The sequence below is a fragment of the Phyllobates terribilis genome, unplaced genomic scaffold (assembly GCF_046119375.1).
Source record: "Phyllobates terribilis strain yellow unplaced genomic scaffold, ASM4611937v1 Scaffold_1__5_contigs__length_1240528914, whole genome shotgun sequence".
Classification (NCBI taxonomy): Eukaryota; Metazoa; Chordata; class Amphibia; order Anura; family Dendrobatidae; genus Phyllobates; species Phyllobates terribilis.
Window position 1 is genome coordinate 113241129 of NW_027362761.1, and position 19185 is coordinate 113260313.

Sequence of the window (19185 nt, forward strand, 5' to 3'; positions counted from 1 at the left end):
AGTACGAATTCTTTATTTTTACTTAATTCCTTTTGTTGACGATGATGACTGTAAGTTGTTAATACTTAATCTTTGTTTATTTGTTGTGCCAGCTAATCACAATTTATTGACTATACATTGTGCCTGATCTGCGTACGGGCTCCTGATTAATGTTCATTTTGGCATTGTTCATATGTCTTTATATGTTTTTTTTTCTTTTCTGAAATTCCTAATAAAAGTATTTGAAGGGAAAAAAAAAAAAAAGCAATTAACTTTACTTACTCCTTGCGGCTCCCGCCCTAGTTCTGTTTCTGTTCCTGGTCTTTGGTGACCACGTCCACAGTACGTTACCGCTGCAGCCAATCACTGGGTTATCGGTCTCGTACCATCCACATTGGTATCACCACTAAGCCAGTTGACTGACCGGATCAGTCCTATGCTGTACTTGTGTCAAGGAAGACCAGTTGGCATTGAAAAGTGCAACTTGTCCTGCAGTAAGTAGCTGGATGGTTGGCTTCATCTGTTTTTACTGTACTAGCATATATAGAAAACATGTATTTGCAGGTAGTCCGTGTAGGAAGCAGATGGAGGCTACAGAAGTGTAGACAGCGGTGACATATGGTTGTCTTCAGAGCAGGCACCGTATATACACCCAGGTTCCTGAGTATTACTGCTCCTGGATAAATCTCATCATTCTGCCTCTGGAAACCTCCATGGCTCATGGCAGGTCATTATTTTCACAGTGGTTTAACATTTACAAGAGTACTGTAAATTTATAGAAGTTTATGCTTCTCATTGATTTCCGCTGTCTTACGGAAATCTCTAAAGGAAATAAATGCTTCTCCGTGGCTTCTTGGTATATCACTCTAATATTCTTGTAAAGCTTTGTATTTTTTATCTGCTGTGAATGGAGAGCCTGATACAGAGTTGCCTTATGTATGAGACGGCGAACAATATTTGGTAAAAACATATGTCTACTGATTATAATACCTACAGAAAATACAGTTTTACTGCCCTCATCCCACATACACAAAATCAAAGCAGGTTTTCTTTTCATGTTCTATAATTTGCTATTCTGGATTTTTGAATGGACAGTTCCTCCTAATAAAAATTTTGCCAATACTATAGGTGCTGGAACTTTCATTCTGACACTTTCTGGTATGAATTGCTCTTGCTGAAAGGAGACTTTTGGGGGGCAAGACAATATTTTAAGTGATTTACAGCTTGCTTGTTTCACACATTATCAAGACATGAAGTGACGGCCGCCAGATATGCGGCAATCACTTTACAACATGGGAAAACTTCTTCAAGATTAATCTCACTGTATGCTAGTCTCTTCATGAGTCCTACCTTACCAAACAGGTTTTTCTCAGTGTGCTACAAAGTTGTGATTTTTTGCTTAGTGAAAACAAGGTATTTGGTGAAGCTCAGCCATAGCTGAGGTCTGTAGGAGAACCACAATTTCCTTATAAACTATACTACAGTGTATAGAACAGCATAAGCGATTGAACGCATGCCGTTTCAAGTCCCCTACGGGCTTAAAAAAAACAAAAAAACATATTTGGAATTGACACCTCCAATGTATCAAAATAGACAATTATTTAAACTGTATGATAGACACTGAAAACAAGAAAAATTGGAATGCCAGAGCTACCTCTTTTTTTACTTCCTTGCCCAAAAAAATGTGCAATAAAAAGCAATCAAACTGTCATTTGTACACCATATTGGTAGCAATAAAAAATGTCAGCTCATGGCGCACACAATTTTTTTTTCTTTTTTTTTTCCCACCAGAAAATTTTTAATTGGTATAGCTGAAATAGTATTGAACGGGAGAATCATGTTGCCAGGTTATTTTTAGTGCAGAAAGAACTCCATAAAAACAAAGCCCAAAGAAAGTGCCGCCCCCTCACAATTTCACCAAATTTAGAATTTTTTTTTGTTCCCCATTTTCTAACTCATCCCCCAGAAAACAACTAAATAATGCATTTTTGCCATAATTGCAGCATAAAAGCTGCAACAATTTAGATCTCAGCCTTGGGGCTCACTCACACCAGCATATACATCGGATGAGTGCTGTCCGATTATCATTATTATTATTATTTTTTTTTTACCGGACAGCACCAATGGTTATGTCCAATTTTTTTTTTCACTGACAGAATCTTAAACCTTAAAATCGGATGCCACTCACCTATTCAAGTCTGTGGATGCATGGGAAACATGATTGACAGAATGGAGAAGATGTAGAAATTTTGTTCTCCATCTTCCCCCTCTGTTCCGATTCTATCATCCAAATGAATTGGATCCAACTATGCTGACACTCAGATCAAACTCTGATCTGATCGGAGTTTGATCTGAATGTCATTTGCATAATCTGTCCAATTTTCTCAGGCAGACTATGGTTGACTGAAATGGTGGAAGTGGTCATACTATATTATGTATGGCCCGCATTAGAGCTATGATAGTCACAATAGTTGTCACCCAACATGTAAATCATCTGTTAGTTATCGGTGGCTCCATAGTATTGGTCAGAGTGATGCCCTGGCTTTGTTCTTGATTGTGATCTGATATAGATGTATGTCTGCTTCCAGCAAGTTCCACCACACACCATGATGGATCAGGAAGAATAACTCAACATCCAGTGGATTAGTGGCTGCTGATGTTTGTTTTTCTGTAGTCCTGTACATAAGCAATATTTCTATGTTCTAATATATTCTCTTTTGAGCTTCAATCATAACACCTTTTCGGAGAATGTGTCAATGTTGCCAATAGAACAACCAGATCACCTTTTCCAAAATGTACTGAGAAGGTAGAAGCTGAAATCTCAGTCGCTCTCACCATCCCAGATCCATTTTCCATTATAACTATTCTGCATATTGGCCATTGCGCCTCCACCATTGCCCACTACGTGTGTTCTCAAAGTATTTACTACTGCCATCCTTGTCTGTCTTTATAACTCAAAATGACCCCCCTGAAACCTTTTCTTCCCCTGTACTAATAAACTCGGAGCCAATAAAGCAAATGGCTCCTTTTCCTTGACAGCCTGAGTTTAGAAGCCGTAATTGAACGCAAATGAGTGCATTAGTAGCTTGAACATTGACTGTAGCCATTATTTCTTTCCATAGTGTTGACAGTGGATATTTGTCCTTTTAATAGGCTAAAAAATTCAATAAAATTCTAGTATTCAGAATATGTTTCATATAATTTATATAGGTCTACTTTTGCCCTTTTCTTTAGATTGCCCTAGCATCTCTACCAATATATTAGTCGGTTACTTACTCAGCCATGTTTGTTTGTCCTTGTTATTTATTGGTACATGTATGTACTATAAAGCCTGTTTTCGCATGTAAAGTCCCCAGGTATATAGTGCATCTTAAAATAATTATATCATAGTTCTTAACCAACTTTTGGGGACAATGTATATATTTATTTCTTATGCATATATGTTTGGCTAAAAAAACTTTTGTAATTGGCTGTTATGAAAAAAATTACAGTTTTTCTTCCTATAACCTCAGTGTTAAATTGTCTGTTCCTGGCTGAAAAGTGGGTTAACTGGGGATCCATCAGCGAGCTCCTTCTGACTATCCAATGGCAGAGTTTCTAACTATTTTCATTAAGCTGATTTATGAAGTTGAATTTGCAAGGAAACAGCTTGTAAACCAACTTGCAAAAATTGTTTATAGCCCCAAATGTTAATATAAATGTCCCCAGAAGTGGAGAATCTGTTGTGGGGTTCTATGTCATACTTTTATTCTTAATGCTACTTTCTCTGAAAATATGGCACCCCTTCCCAGAGGGCAGACATTCTAGTAACAGCATTAGGCTACATCTTCAACATTGCAGGCCATGTTGCACTGACCGGTTGCAAGTCTCCCGAACTCTTACCAGCCATCATAGGGATACATTAGGCCAGGGGTGGGCAATTAATTTTCCCGAGGGGCCACATAAGACCGTGACTGTTTTGGAGGGCTGAACCAATAAGCTGGAATTAATTCTGCTCAATATTGATATTAACATATTAATTTATAATTATTTTATATTAATATTAGTTGTATACTTAATATTGCGCAGAATGAAGTATGCTGACATCCCCCTATATACTGTATGAGCCCCCTGACTGACCTCTATATACTGTATCCTCCTATATACCTACAGTGGGTTCGGAAAGTATTCAGACCCCTTTAAATTTTTCACTCTTGTTTTATTACAGCCATTTGGTAAATTCTAAAAAGTTCATTTTTTTCTCATTAATGTACACTCTGCACCCCATCTTGACTGAAAAATAACAGAAATGTAGACATTTTTGCAAATTTATTAAAAAAGAAAAGCTGAAATATCACTTGGTCATAAGTATTTAGACCCTTTGCTCAGTATTGAGTAGAAGCACCCTTTTGAGCTAGTACAGCCATGAGTCTTCTTGGGAATGATGCAACAAGTTTTCCACACCTGGATTTGGGGATCATCTGCCATTCTTCCTTGCAGATCCTCTCCAGTTCTGTCAAGTTGGATGGTGAACGCTGGTGTACAGCCATTTTCACGTCTCTCCAGAGATGCTCACTTGGGTTTAGGTCAGGGCTCTGGCTGGGCCAGTCAAGAATGGTCACAGAGTTGTTCTGAAGCCACTCCTTTGTTATTTTAGCTGTGTGCTTAGGGTCATTGTCTTGTTGGAAGGTGAACCTTCGACCAAGTCTGAGGTCCAGAGCAATCTGGAAGAGGTTTTCATCCAGGATATCTCTGTACTTGGCCGCATTCATGTTGCCTTAAATTTCAACCAGTCTTCCTGTCCCTGCAGCTGAAAAACCACCCCATAGCATAATGCTGCCACCACCATTTTTCACTGTTGGGATTGTATTGGGCAGGTGATGAGCAGTGTCTGGTTTTCTCCACACATACTGCTTAGAATTATCACCAAAAAGTTCTATCTTCGTCTCATCAGACCAGAGAATCTTATTTCTCATAGTCTGGGAGTCCTTCATGTGTTTTTGAGAACACTCTATGCGGGCTTTCATATATCTTGCACTGAGGAGAGGCTTCTGTCAGGCCACTTTGCCATAAAGGCCCGACTGGTGGAGGGCTGCAGTGATCGTTGACTTTGTGGAACTTTCTCCCATCTCCCTACTGCATCTCTGGAGCTCAGCCACAGTGATCTTGGGGTTCTTTTTTACCTCTCTCACTAAGGCCCTTCTCCCACGATTGCTCAGTTTGGCTGGACGGCCAGGTCTAGGAAGACTTCTGGTGGTCCCAAGCTTCTGCCATTTAAGGATTGTGGAGGCCACTGTGCTCTTAAGAACCTTGAGTAATGCAGAAATTATTTTGTAACCTTGGCCAGATCTGTGCCTTGCCACAATTCTGTATCTGAGCTCCTTGGGCAGTTCCTTTTGAGCTCATGATTCTCATTTGGTCTGACATGCACTGTGAGCTGTGAGGTCTTATACAGACAGGTGTGTGCCTTTCCAAATCAAGTCCTATCAGTTTAATTAAACACAGCTGGACTCCAATGAAGGAGTAGAACCATCTCAAGGAGGATCACAAGGAAATGGACAACATGAGTGTCTGAGCAAAGGGTCTGAATACTTATGACCATGTGATATTTCAGTTTTTCTTTATAATAAATTTGCAAAAAATTCTACATTTTGTTTTTTTTCAGTTAAGATGGGGTGCAGAGTGTAGTTTAATGAGAAAAAAATGAACTTTTTAGAATTTACCAAATGGCTGCAATGAAACAAAGAGTGAAAAATTTAAATGCGTCTGAATACTTTCCGTACCCACTGTATTTTCAGCCCCTCGGCTGTCTTGGCCCGCAGACCGAGACAGCAACAGCCAGAGGGCTGGATGTGGCCTGCAGGCTGCACTTTGCCCAGGTCTGTATTAGGCTGGCAAGTTTGGGTCAGGAGATCTACAGCCAGTCCACGACACAGATGTGTGAATCCAGTCTCCTAGCATTCTAGTAAGATCCTCTATATATGTTTGCAATGATTTTCTGAGACAGGTCTGAAAATTTGTGTTTTTGTTCTAGAACTCTAAGCGGGACTGGAGGCCGCTGGAGGAGCACAGTTGTACTGACATTCCCTGGCTGCTGCTGTTTATCCTGTTCTGTATCGGGATGGTGAGTAGCTCAATGCTGATTTCGCTGTCTCATCTATGTCTTCCTCTATACTTTTTTTTTTTTTTTATTATTGTCATTTGACATGCTGCTGATACATTTTGCGTTTAGTTTTAACAGCTTCTACTAAACTTTCCTAAAATCAATTTATTTTTGTCAGTTGGTTCCTTCTTTGATTGTCCATTGCAGTGGGTACTTTAAATGAAACGCTTTTATGGGTAGGAGGAAGAATGCTGAGCACGAATGATATTTGTACTTGTCCGCTTGTGCTTGCCCTTTGTGAACAGGGTAGCATGGTAGTTCTGGACTCTGAAAGAAAAAAATTCCTGACCAACCTAAATAAGACATAAAATGATCAATATTAACTGACAGTAACTCTAGAAAATCATACATAATTATTGGTCTTGTGTGGTAAAAAGCTCTACATGTGAATGGTGTTCAAATTTAAAACAAATGTTATCGAATTTCACAATACCAACTGCATAGATTATTTCCTAGCATACTATATTTGCTTTGAAACATTTAATTAGCAGCTCCTCAATGTCTCTCCTCCCTGCTGAGATCTCACACTGCTAAGTACAAGCTGCAGCTGTCAGTTAGCCTCAATGTCCTCACATTGTCCAGACTGAATACATTGGGCTGAGCTCACATTCTGTAGCTGGACTTCTAAAATGCTCATCATACAGTCATTCTTACATGAATTTTCAAAGTAAATGCAGCATCCTTGTCAGTTCCAGGAGATCTATTTAATAATGAATGTGGTTTATAGTGTGACCCTGTGCCTCTTGTAGCTTTGTTTTCTAGATTGCCAAGGAGGAACCATCAGCCCATGTGTATTTACATGTATTTCTGTCGTGATCATGAAGTCCTAATTAGCATGCCAATTACCGTAGGGCCGCATGCGGTGCTTTCAGATTCTGTTTCTGTTTGCTGCTCAGAAGACAAATAATTAGCTTTCCCTGGGATATTCCTTTCATTTGGAGGTTGGCATGTTAACATGTTTTGACAATAACAAAAGGCTCATCTTGGATGGCTGAAACTTGTACAAGCTGAAAACTAAGCCTACGCCTGTTTCACCAGACGTTTCACACATTTACTCATAAAGCAAGGCTTGACATAGTCAGCTATACTTAGCAAATGACTGCATTTGTTTCTGGTTAAGACACTGCAGAGTAGGTAGTCCTACAGATATAGATTAGCATGATAATAAATGAATATAGTATCAAACATATCCACTGTTAGTGTGAGCAACCACTGGAGACCAGAGTGAGAATCTTGGGCATTGTGGTCTTGCCGCCTTGCTCTGTCTTGGGCACTATTGGTGTGGATGAAGTGACCTCTGGCTGGGGCACAGACTATGGAAGCATACTAACTCTATGCTACCTAACCAATGAAAATATATATATTTTTTAAATTGTTAAATTCTGCCACTAAACGTTACAATAGGTCACCCCACTTTTGCTGATTTCTAGCAACCCCAATTTATTGGTGAAGTTCCCATCATAATTGTAAAATCATGTTGTTAATATTGTGGTGTCACATATATTATAATTAGCTGGATTAATTCAAGAGGTGTGCACTTAGTGTGGACCAGATGAGCCCAGCCAGTTGATTGATATCACACCCACAGAGGCATTATTGACATCTCTGCCTCCTCCCTGTTCACTAAAACCCATAAATGTATGATTTACAGGTGCGACGTCAGGCATTGTGGTAGATCGGTTCACTCGGCTGCACCTAGAGGTAGACACGGGAACACTGTCTCTTTAAATCTTCCGCTGGTTTATTAAGAGTACTGCATAAACCATGGCAATGTTGGCAAAATAAATGGCTTTCCTGGCCTAACAGGAAAACAAAAAAAACCTAATGTATGGCACAATCCTTGTTGCTAAGGGTAACCGCCCCTTTCAGGAACAATCGACACAAGGTTTAGCTTTCCTTCACATGACAAAACTGCTCCAGAGCTTTCACCTCTGGGCCCATCCCACACATACTGCTCTAGAAAGCTGGGTATTTATCCTCTGGACTCCTCAATCATCCTAGCACTAAGCATGGCTGATTAACCCCTCTCAGCACTTTGTGTGCTGGATCATTTTTCCTAGGTTTTTATTACTGAAGCTAACAGGCTCAGTGCTACACATCTCCCCTCTAGTACTTTGCCAGTGACTTTGTCACAGCTTGTACAGAGAATTTTTGCATACAGTACATGCCACCATCTTTCTGGCTCAGGACTCTAGCACAGCAGTTCCTGTAAGCTCACGAAGGGAAGCGTTGGCTCTGTAACACATCTGGGGCATGTGCAATGTTATACCAAGGCAGTGGAATATAGGCAGAAGTTTATTGTGCGTTCTTGAACCCATGGCTGTAACCATGCATTTGCAGGATTTAGGGAGGAGGCAGAGGGGCACTGCAGAGCAGTCAGTTGTGCCTTTGGGCTGGACTGGTCCGACCTGAGCAGAAGCCTCTTGGACTAGTCCAGTTAATTATAATGTGTGGCTAGGCAATATTAAATAGGGTGATCTTACAATTCTGCTGGGAACTTTTCCTAAACGTTTAGGAGGCTAGAAATCCGTATTAAACGACCCAATGCAGCTCTGCCATTAGTTAATAAGGGGAAATCCTGCTGTCAGGCCTCCCTTAAGCTACTAAGGTTCTACCTTTTTCTGTACTAATACATAACTCTTCATGGTTCCAGGGTACAAATCCCCCCCCCCCCCCCCCAATAATCTTGGTAACGCACTAGTGTGTTCTGCTTTATTTGAACTGATTATTTTCTTCTACTTCAGATTACACGTTTATCATGTTGTTACTATTTCAGGGTCTACTCAGTTTGTATTTCACATTGTTTCTAAATATTTAGACAGTGGTTGTGAAGGATTTCCTTCCTGCATAAAGTGCATGATATGTAATTTGCAAAACATATATTGCTTTAGGGTTAATTACCCTATTTCACTGCCTTTCTGCATTAAGTAGACACTGAAGTGTGCTGTAACAAGTGATTAGATTTGTACACCATGGGGACGATTCATTAGGACTGGCATTGGACACGCCAGTCTTACTAAAGCTTCACTGGAGTACAATGTGCTAAATTCATTAAAGGGGTTGTCCACTAAAACGACAACCCTTTCTCAACCTGAATATTTGCCCCTGTGAAAATAAAAACACCTATACCTGTCTCCCTTGTTGGTGCTGTTCCAGCGGTGTCGGCACTCGCGTTTTTGGGGCTCACGTGCGGTTTTTCTGACACATGAGCCCTGCGCCCAATCAGCATTGGCATCAATGTCCTTTCCTTTTGGATATATTAGTAATCAAGAGGAAGTGAGCGGCCAGCCACAGCGCTCACGTCCTCTAGATTTAAGAATACATCCGAAGGTGGGGACAGTAATGATTGCGCGCAGGGCCCCTACTAGTGGACAACCCCTTTAAGAAGCACACGCCACTTAAAGGGGTTCTCAGGGAATAAAAAAAAAAGTAACTAAAGGAAGTGTCATTATAAATAAATTTCTAAATACATTTAATTAGCAAATCACAATAGTTTTGTTTAGGGAGGTAATAACAGCTTTCTTGTTACACTGAGAGAACCTGTCCTAGAGCGCTGCCAGTGAGCATGTGCAGTAGGAAGCTCCGGCCTCCCTCATACAGTGGGTACGGAAAGTATTCAGACCCCTTTAAATTTTTCACTTTTTGTTTCATTGCAGCCATTTGGTAAATTTTAAAAAGTTCATTTTTTTTTCTCATTAAAGTACACTCTGCACCCCATCTTGACTGAAAAAAAACTGAAATGTAGAAATTTTTGCAAATTTATTACAAAAAGAAAAACTGAAATTATCACATGGTCATAAGTATTCAGACCCTTTGCTCAGACACTCATACAGTAGTGGCCCAAAGTATTGGTACCCCTGCAATTCTGTCAGATAATACTCAGTTTCTTCCTGAAAATGATTGCAATCACAAATTCTTTGGTATTATTATCTTCATTTAATTTACTTGCAAGGAAAAAACACAAAAGAGAATGAAGCAAAAATCAAATCATTGATCATTTCACATAAAACTCCAAAAATGGACCAGACAAAAGTATTGGCACCATCCGCCTAATACTTGGTTGCACAAGCTTTAGCCAAAATAACTGCGAACAACCGCTTCCTGTAACCATCAATGAGTTTCTTACAATGCTCTGCTGGAATTGTAGACCATTCTTCTTTGGCAAACTGCTCCAGGTCCCTGATATTTGAAGGGTGCCTTCTCCAAACTGCCATTTTGAGATCTCTCCACAGGTGTTCTATGGGATTCAGGTCTCGACTCATTGCTGGCCACCTTAGAAGTCTCCAGTGCTTACTCTCAAACCGTTTTATAGTGCTTTTGGAAGTGTGTTTTGGGTCATTGTCCTGCTGGAAGAACCATGACCTCTGAGGGAGACCCAGCTTTCTCACACTGGGCCCTACATTATGCTGCAAAATTTGTTGGTAGTCTTCAGACTTCATAATGCCATGCACACGGTCAAGCAGTCCAGTGCCTGAGGCAGCAAAGCAACCCCAAAACATCAGGGAACCTCCGCCATGTTTGACTGTAGGGACCGTGTTCTTTTCTTTGAATGCCTCTTTTTTTTTTTTCCTGTACACTCTATGTTGATGCTTTTTGCCAAAAAGCTCTACTTTTGTCTCATCTGACCAGAGAACATTCTTCCAAAACGTTTTAGGCTTTCTCAGGTAAGTTTTGGCAAACTCCAGCCTGGCTTTTTTATGTCTCGGGGTAAGAAGTGGGGTATTCCTGGGTATCCTACCATACAGTCCCTTTTCATTCAGACGCCGACGGATAGTACGGGTTAACACTGTTGTACCCTCGGACTGCAGGGCAGCTTGAACTTGTTTGGATGTTAGTCGAGGTTCTTTATCCACCATCCGCACAATCTTGCGTTGAAATCTCTCATCAATTTTTCTTTTCCGTCCACATCTAGGGAGGTTAGCCACAGTGCCATGGGCTTTAAACTTCTTGATGACACTGTACACGGAAGACACAGGAACATTCAGGTCTTTGGAGATGGACTTGTAGCCTTGAGATTGCTCATGCTTCCTCACAATTTGGTTTCTCAAGTCCTCAGACAGTTCTTTGGTCTTCTTTCTTTTCTCCATGCTCAATGTGGTACACACAAGGACACAGGACAGAGGTTGAGTCAACTTAAATCCATGTTAACTGTCTGCAAGTGTAATTTAGTTGTTGCCAACACCTGTTAGGTGCCACAGGTAAGTTACAGGTGCTGTTAATTACACGAATTAGAGAGGCATCACATGATTTTTCAAACAGTGCCAATACTTTTGTCCACCCCCTTTTTTAGGTTTGGTGTGGAATTGTATCCAATTTGGCTTTAGGACAATTCTTTTTGTGTTTTTTCATTGAAGACAAATTAAATGAAGATAATAATACCAAAGAATTTGTGATTGCAATCATTTTCAGGAAGAAACTGAGTATTATCTGACAGAATTGCATCGGTTCCAATACTTTTGGCCACCACTGTATTTAAGTCACATGCTGTCCATTTCCTTGTGATCCTCCTTGTTTGTGGTGTTCTCCTTTATTGGAGTCCAGCTGTGTTTAGTTAAACTGATAGGACTTGATTTGGAAAGGCACACACCTGTCTATATAAGACCTCACAGCTCACAGTGCATGTCAGACCAAATGAGAATCATGAGCTCAAAGGAACTGCCCAAGGAGCTCAGAGACAGAATTGTGGCAAGGCACAGATCTGGCCACCATTCGGGCCTTTATGGCAGAGTGGCCCGACGGAAGCCTGTCCTCAGTGCAAGACATACACTGCTCAAAAAAATAAAGGGAACACTCAAATAACACATCCTAGATCTGAATGAATGAAATATTCTCATTGAATACTTTGTTCTGTACAAAGTTGAATGTGCTGACAACAAAATCATCAATGGAAATCAAATTTATTAACCAATGGAGGCCTGGATTTGGAGTCACCCCCAAAATTAAAGTGGAAAAACACACTACAGGCTGATCCAACTTTGATATAATGTCCTTAAAAAAAGTCAAAATGAGGCTCAGTATTGTGTGTGGCCTCCACATGCCTGTATGACTTCCCTACAACGCCTGGGCATGCGCCTGATGAGGTTGCGGATGGTCTCCTTTGGGATCTCCTCCCAGACCTGGACTAAAGCATCCGCCAACTCCTGGACGGTCTGTTGGTGGATGGAGCGAGACATGATGTCCCAGATGTGCTGAATCGAAATTCAGGTCTCTGGAATGGGCCGGCCAGTCCATAGCTTCAATGCCTTCATCTAGCAGGAACTGCTGACACACTCCAGCCACATGAGGTCTGGCATTGTCCTGCATTAGGAGGAACCCAGGGCCAACCGCACCAGCATATGGTCTCACAAGGGGTCTGAGGATCTCATCTCGGTACCTAATGGCAGTCAGGCTACCTCTGGCGAGCAGATGGAGGGCTGTGAGGCCCTCCAAAGAAATGCTACCCCACGCCATTACTGACCCACTGCCAAACCGGTCATGCTGAAGGATGTTGCAGGCAGCAGATCGCTCTCCACGGCGTCTCCAGACTCTGTCTCGTCTGTCACATGTGCTCAGTGTGAACCTGCTTTCATCTGTGAAGAGCACAGGGTGCCAGTGGCGACTTTGCCAATCCTGGTGTTCTGTGGCAAATGCCAAGCGTCCTACACGGTGTTGGGCTGTGAGCACAACCCCCATCTGTGGACGTCTGGCCCTCATACCACCCTCATGGAGTCGGTTCCCAACCGTTTGTGCAGACACATGCACATTTGTGGTCTGCTGGAGGTCATTTTGCAGGGCTCTGGCAGTGCTCCTCCTGTTCCTCTTTGCACAAAGGCGGAGGTAGCGGTCCTGCTGCTGGGTTGTTGCCCTCCTACGGCCCCCTCCACGTTTCCTGGTGTACTGGCCTGTCTCCTGGTAGCGTCTCCAGCCTCTGGACACTACGCTGACAGACACAGCAAACCTTCTTGCCACAGCTCGCATTGATGTGCCATCCTGGATGAACTGAAGTACCTGAGCAACTTCTGTGGGTTGTAGAGTCTGTCTCATGCTACCACGAATGTGAAAGCACAACCAAAATTCAAAAGTGACCAAAACATCAGCCAGAAAGCATTAGTACTGAGATGTCGTCTGTAGTCCCCACCTGCAGAACCACTCCTTTATTGAGGGTGTCCTGATAATTGCCAATATATTCCATCTATTGTCTATTCCATTTGCACAACAGCATGTGAAATTGATTGTCAATCAGTGTTGTTTCCTAAGTGGACAGTTTGATTTCACATAAGTTTGATTTACTTGGAGTTATACTCTGTTGTTTAGGTGTTCCCTTTATTTTTTTGAGCAGTGTATGAAAGCCCGCATAGTTTGCTCAAAAACACATGAAGGACTCCCAGACTATGAGAAATAAGATTCTCTGGTCTGATGAGATGAAGATATCACCAAAAAGTTCTAAGCAGTATGTGTGGAGAAAACCAGGCACTGCTCATCACCTCCCCAATACAATCCCAACAGTGAAACATGGTGGTGGTTGCATCATGCTATGGGGGTGTTTTTCAGCTGCAGGGACAGGACGACTGGTTGCAATTGAAGGAAACATGAATGCGGCCAAGTACAGAGATTTCCTGGATTAAAACCTCTTCCAGAGTGCTCTGGACCTCAGACTTGGCCGAAGGTTCACCTTCCAACAAGACAATGACCCTAAGCACACAGCTAAAATAAAAAGGAGTGGCTTCAGAACAACTCTGTGACCATTCTTGACTGGCCCAGCCAGAGCCCTGACCTAAACCCAATTGAGCATCTCTGGAGAGACCTGAAAATGCCTGTCCACCAACGTTCACCATCCAACCTGACGGAACTGGAGAGGATCTGCATGGAACAATGGCAGAGGATCCCCAAATCTAGGTGTGAAAAACTTGTTGCATCATTCCCAAGAAGACTCATGGCTGTACTAGCTCAAAAGGGTGCTTCTACTCAATACTGAGCAAAGGGTCTGAATACTTATGCCCATGTGATATTTCAGTTTTTCTTTTTTAATAAATTTGCAAAAATTTCTACATTTTGTTTTTTTTCAGGCAAAATGGGATGCAGAGTGTACTTTATTGAGAAAAAAAATGAACTTTTTAGAATTTACCAAATGGCTGCAATGAAACAAAGAGTGAAAAATGTAAAGGGGTCTGAATACTTTCTGTACCCACTGTATGTAGGGAGATGTGCCCCACTAATACTACCGGAGATACCAGAGGTGCTGAGGTAAGAGGAGGCCGCTCACACTGCTGTGTGCCCTGTCTATATGAATAACAGAAGTATCTCCAGGTCACAGCAGAGGAGCTTCCTACTGCACACGCACACAGTTACCTGTAGTAACGTTCTAGGAGAGGTGCCAGTGAGCATGTGCAGTAGGGGAAGCTCCGGCCTCCCTCATATATAGAGAGATGTGCCTCACTAATACTACCGGAGATAGCAGAGGTGCTGAGGTAAGAGGAGGCCGCTCACACTGCTGTGTGCCCTGTCTGTATGAATAACAGAAGTATCTCCAGGTCACAGCAGAGGAGCTTCCTACTGCACACGCTCATAGTCATCTGTAGTAACGTTCTAGGAGAGGTGCCAGTGAGCATGTGCAGTAGGGGAAGCTCCGGCCTCCCTCATATATAGGGAGATGTGCCCCACTAATACTACCGGAGATAGCAGAGGTGCTGAGGTAAGAGGAGGCCGCTCACACTGCTGTGTGCCCTGTCTGTATGAATAACAGAAGTATCTCCAGGTCACAGCAGAGGAGCTTCCTACTGCACACGCTCATAGTCATCTGTAGTAACGTTCTAGGAGAGGTGCCAGTGAGCATGTGCAGTAGGGGAAGCTCCGGCCTCCCTCATATATAGAGAGATGTGCCCCACTAATACTACCGGAGATAGCAGAGGTGCTGAGGTAAGAGGAGGCCGCTCACACTGCTGTGTGCCCTGTCTATATGAATAACAGAAGTATCTCCAGGTCACAGCAGAGGAGCTTCCTACTGCACACGCTCATAGTCATCTGTAGTAACGTTCTAGGAGAGGTGCCAGTGAGCTTGTGCAGTAGGGGAAGCTCCGGCCTCCCTCATATATAGAGAGATGTGCCTCACTAATACTACCGGAGATAGCAGAGATGCTGAGGTAAGAGGAGGCCGCTCACACTGCTGTGTGCCCTGTCTATATGAATAACAGAACTATCTCCAGGTCACAGCAGAGGAGCTTCCTACTGCACACGCTCACAGGCGCCTGTAATTACTACCTAGGACAGGTTTCTGGCAGTGTAATACGGTGATGGACATTTTATTTCTATAGTGATTACCTCTCTAGACAAAACAATTGAGATTTGCTAATTAAATGTATTTAGGAATTCATTTATAATGACATTTCCTTTTTAGGTTAATTTTGTTTTTCTATTCCCGGAGAACCACTTTAATGAAGTAAGCGCTTTCCTAAATGGCATGTGCCTCTGCAAAAAATGTACTCCGGACACTGATCTCCCTGAGAATCTATCTCCAGAGCTTATTTTAAATGAAAGGCGGCGTTAAAAGTGTGAGACAAGTAGATTAGGAGAGCAGACTGTCAATCATTACATGTCTCACTGATAGTGCTCTCTTTTATTTAAAAAAAGCAAGAGTATACAGACTTGACAGCGAGGGATCACATCATTACTTTCTGTGGAGTTAAACATGTTTTTGAACAGGCAAAGAAATGCTTTACCTCACAGAAAGCAGTTGTGATCCCTTACTGTAATGTCCGTATACTCTTTTGCTTCCTCCCCTGCCCAGGAGATGTGGTATGATCAGACCATGTTCCTGTACGGTCAGACACAGCCATTACACAGTACACAGCACGGGCACATTTATAAGATTATCTCAGCACAGGAACATTTTTTTCAACACATCCAATTATGGAACTTATTAAACAGGTTGTCCACTACTTTTACATTGGATACGTCATCAGTGTCTGATCTGCCAGAGTCCGACACCCCTGCCGATTAGCTGTTATTGGTGGCAGTGAAGTACTTACTTGCGGAGCTGGCCGTCTACTTGTAGCGCCGAAGCTTAGTACTACACATCCCTGTTCTATTCTAATCAATAGGAGGCGGATGTGTAGTACCCTGCGGCAGCCTCTACCAGTAGACAGCGAGCTCCGCAAGTAAGTACTTCTGGCTGGCTGATCTTCGGGGGTGCCGGGTGTTAGACCCTGGCTGATCAGACATTGATGACTTAACCTAAGAACAGTCCATGAATGTAAAAGTAGTGGGCAACCTCTTTAATATTCCAAGAGCTATTAATTAAAAATTACTTGGCTTGGTGGAAAACCCCTTTTAATGTTTTTATTTTTTGGGATGAGGGGAATTGGTCCCAGGTTAGAAAATGGCATAAAATAAAGAAATAAGAATTATTTAACCCTTGATTCCCTTGTGCCTTCAGTGCCACCCCACCACCAGAACTAGTATGCACCTGTCACCATACAGCTAGAGCCAATTGCTAGCCTCAATGATTGTTAGTACAGAACATGGTCACAGAGGCCAATGGTTGGCTGCAGCAAGCAGGTGACTGACAAGATGGCATCACTTCTGGTACCAGTGGGCACCACTGGAGTGACAGCGAATGTAAGGAGGATGTAACGTTTATATTTTCCCCATCCGTGGAATTATTTTGAATAATCCCAGAAAACTCATTTTTAAAGCTTTTAATAACCCAACAGAGGTGCAAAGTGCAAGACAAAATCTTACACATTAATGCTACATTACCAAAGTGTACCGTCTATATCTGACCTTCTGCAATTCATGAATTAGTTCTTTGTGACTGTAAAGTAAGTACCGTAAATCTTGCTGACTTTACCGAATGTTTGTTACTATTCACAAGGCTTTTTCTTTTTCACTGTTTGATTTTATTTTTTCCTTTCATATTCAATTACTAAAATAAGCAATGGAAATTTAAAAATAGAAAAACATAACTAGACACAACTGAAAAAAATCATTTCAATGGCCTTTTTAATAGAGAGCGTGTCTGCTTCTTGTTTAGATTTTAATGGCTGTGATTTGGAGAAGAGCAGTGTGGCTTGTGCCCATCTATTGGTAGAAGACTGGGTTTAGCAGTCCATTCCCAGTAACCACAGTTGGCCTTCATTTGAAGACCAGATCTGCAAGTCATTGATGTTGCTTAGCGTCTGTATGGCTGGTTGTTCCTGATAAGAAAAGCGTTCTCCCTGCTGTTTTCATATAACCCCAAAGGTTAATGAGGGAAATCACATTATAAGGATTTCGGAACCCTCGTTTATTTCCCGAAGATGTTTTCATGTGCATGATATGCATTGGCAGCACAGCATCCCAGAATCTCAGAAGAAGGAATACTCAGCACACGCAAAATCCTATTAGATAAAATAGGCATTATACTGTTATGGAAAATTAATATTTGCTTAAGCCCTCATTGATTAAAATCTATTCAGGAATACCTGTACTGGTTCTGAGACCTGTGGGGGTATTTTTACCTGGTGGTGACTTGAAATGGGCTAGACCAGTTGATCCTGGTGATCCCATAGATACTAGCAGACTTCTGATTCTGTGACATGAATCATATGCAACTATCATTAGGGGCACCTTGTCCCTGATTATATTAGTGATTCCCCATAATCTAGTAATAAGAATGCATATCAGCCAAATATTTGTGGGTTTTAGAGCGAGCGTCCAAACTCCTAGGAAAATAGGTTCTCCTGAATAGGTAAAGTCCTGTCAACTACAAAATTGGAGGCTTATACTTAGCATAGGCCAATATCAGATAGGTTTGCTTTAACTATCAGCAGGATTTTGCTAAGTACACTACAGGCAGTGTCATGTTAGGACTGCTGCACTGATTAATGTGATGGTTCTTGTGTAATCAGTGTTTGCAGTTTTGGGTTAATGATATGCCTGTGCTCTGGGGCGGGACTGTGGGCGAGGTCCTTCCTTGGTGCTCTAGGCCAGATCAGCAAGATAAAACTTGCGCACAGGCCCACCCCAAAGCACAAGTGTGTTCCTCATCATAGAGACAGCCTAAGAGACATACAGGGGTGGGCCTGTGGGCAGGTTTTATCTTGCTGATCTGACCTAGAGCACCAAGGAAGGACCTCGCCCACAGTCCCGCCCCAGTGCACGAGCATATCATTAACCCAAAACTGAAAACACTGATTACACAAGAACCACAAGACATTTCTTCACCTCAGGTATCATATTAATCAGTGCTGCAGCCCCAACATGACACTGTCTGTAGTTTACGTAGCAAAATCCTGCTGACAGGTTCGCTTTAAGGATTTCACATTCTGCTCTCAAGCCAAGCAGAAAATTAAAGGGTCACCACGTCTCCTTCACTGTTCATGAGGCACAGACCTGTATTTAGGAGTGACTGTCCCTGGTATTGCAGAGAAATGACATAGTGGACACAGTCCCTTCAAATACTTGATCTGCTGAGATGTCAGAAGGTGAACCCCATAAATCTGGCAGCAGTATTTTAGTTCTGAAGAACCTTTTTCATCCATAGCTTTGGTTCAGTTTGAGTCCATGTACCTCCATACACATCAGATTGCTGTCAGTGGATCATTTGGCTGACAGCTATCTCTCCCGATTTCCCCCTAGAGAGGAACGCTCAGCTTACCCTCCTGTCTTCTCTGTGAGAGCTGCTTCCAGACTCCCCTAGCTGTGGCATATCACCCGGGAGAGCAAAAAAGATTGGCTGCTGAAATTCAGCAGGTTGGTTCTTTCTCTCCACAGGCGTAATCTGTTAGGGAGAGTTGGGAGGTTCCCTTACACATTACACATTCGGCCAACATCAGTGGGCTTGGACTACTTTAGTTTATTGTGTATGGGGGCCTTGCATTAGGTGACAAAATAAAAATATTCATGGGATGACACATTGGGATGAGCTCTGCAGCAATCTTGAAGGAAGTGGGATGTTTATGGCTTACTCTTGGGCAGAACACATCACAGGAACCAGGTTGCCAATACATTTGGCAGTTTGACCTCGTTATTTTTTTATTTATTCTTTTTTATTGAAACATTTCAAACTTTTTATCTGGGCACTAAAATGAAATTTTCCAATAGAGGGC

At 42.2% G+C, this 19185-nt stretch overlaps 1 protein-coding gene across 2 annotated transcripts in view; it reads left to right on the forward strand.

Moving 5' to 3' along the window:
- SLC44A1 (solute carrier family 44 member 1) overlaps positions 1 to 19185 on the forward strand; it is a 129082-nt gene that overhangs the window by 9120 nt on the left and 100777 nt on the right. For both annotated transcript variants that reach the window (XM_073666604.1, XM_073666611.1), the window contains exon 2: positions 5993 to 6082. In XM_073666604.1, coding sequence (XP_073522705.1) covers positions 5993 to 6082 — 90 coding nt within the window. The remainder of the gene's footprint in view (positions 1 to 5992; positions 6083 to 19185) is intronic.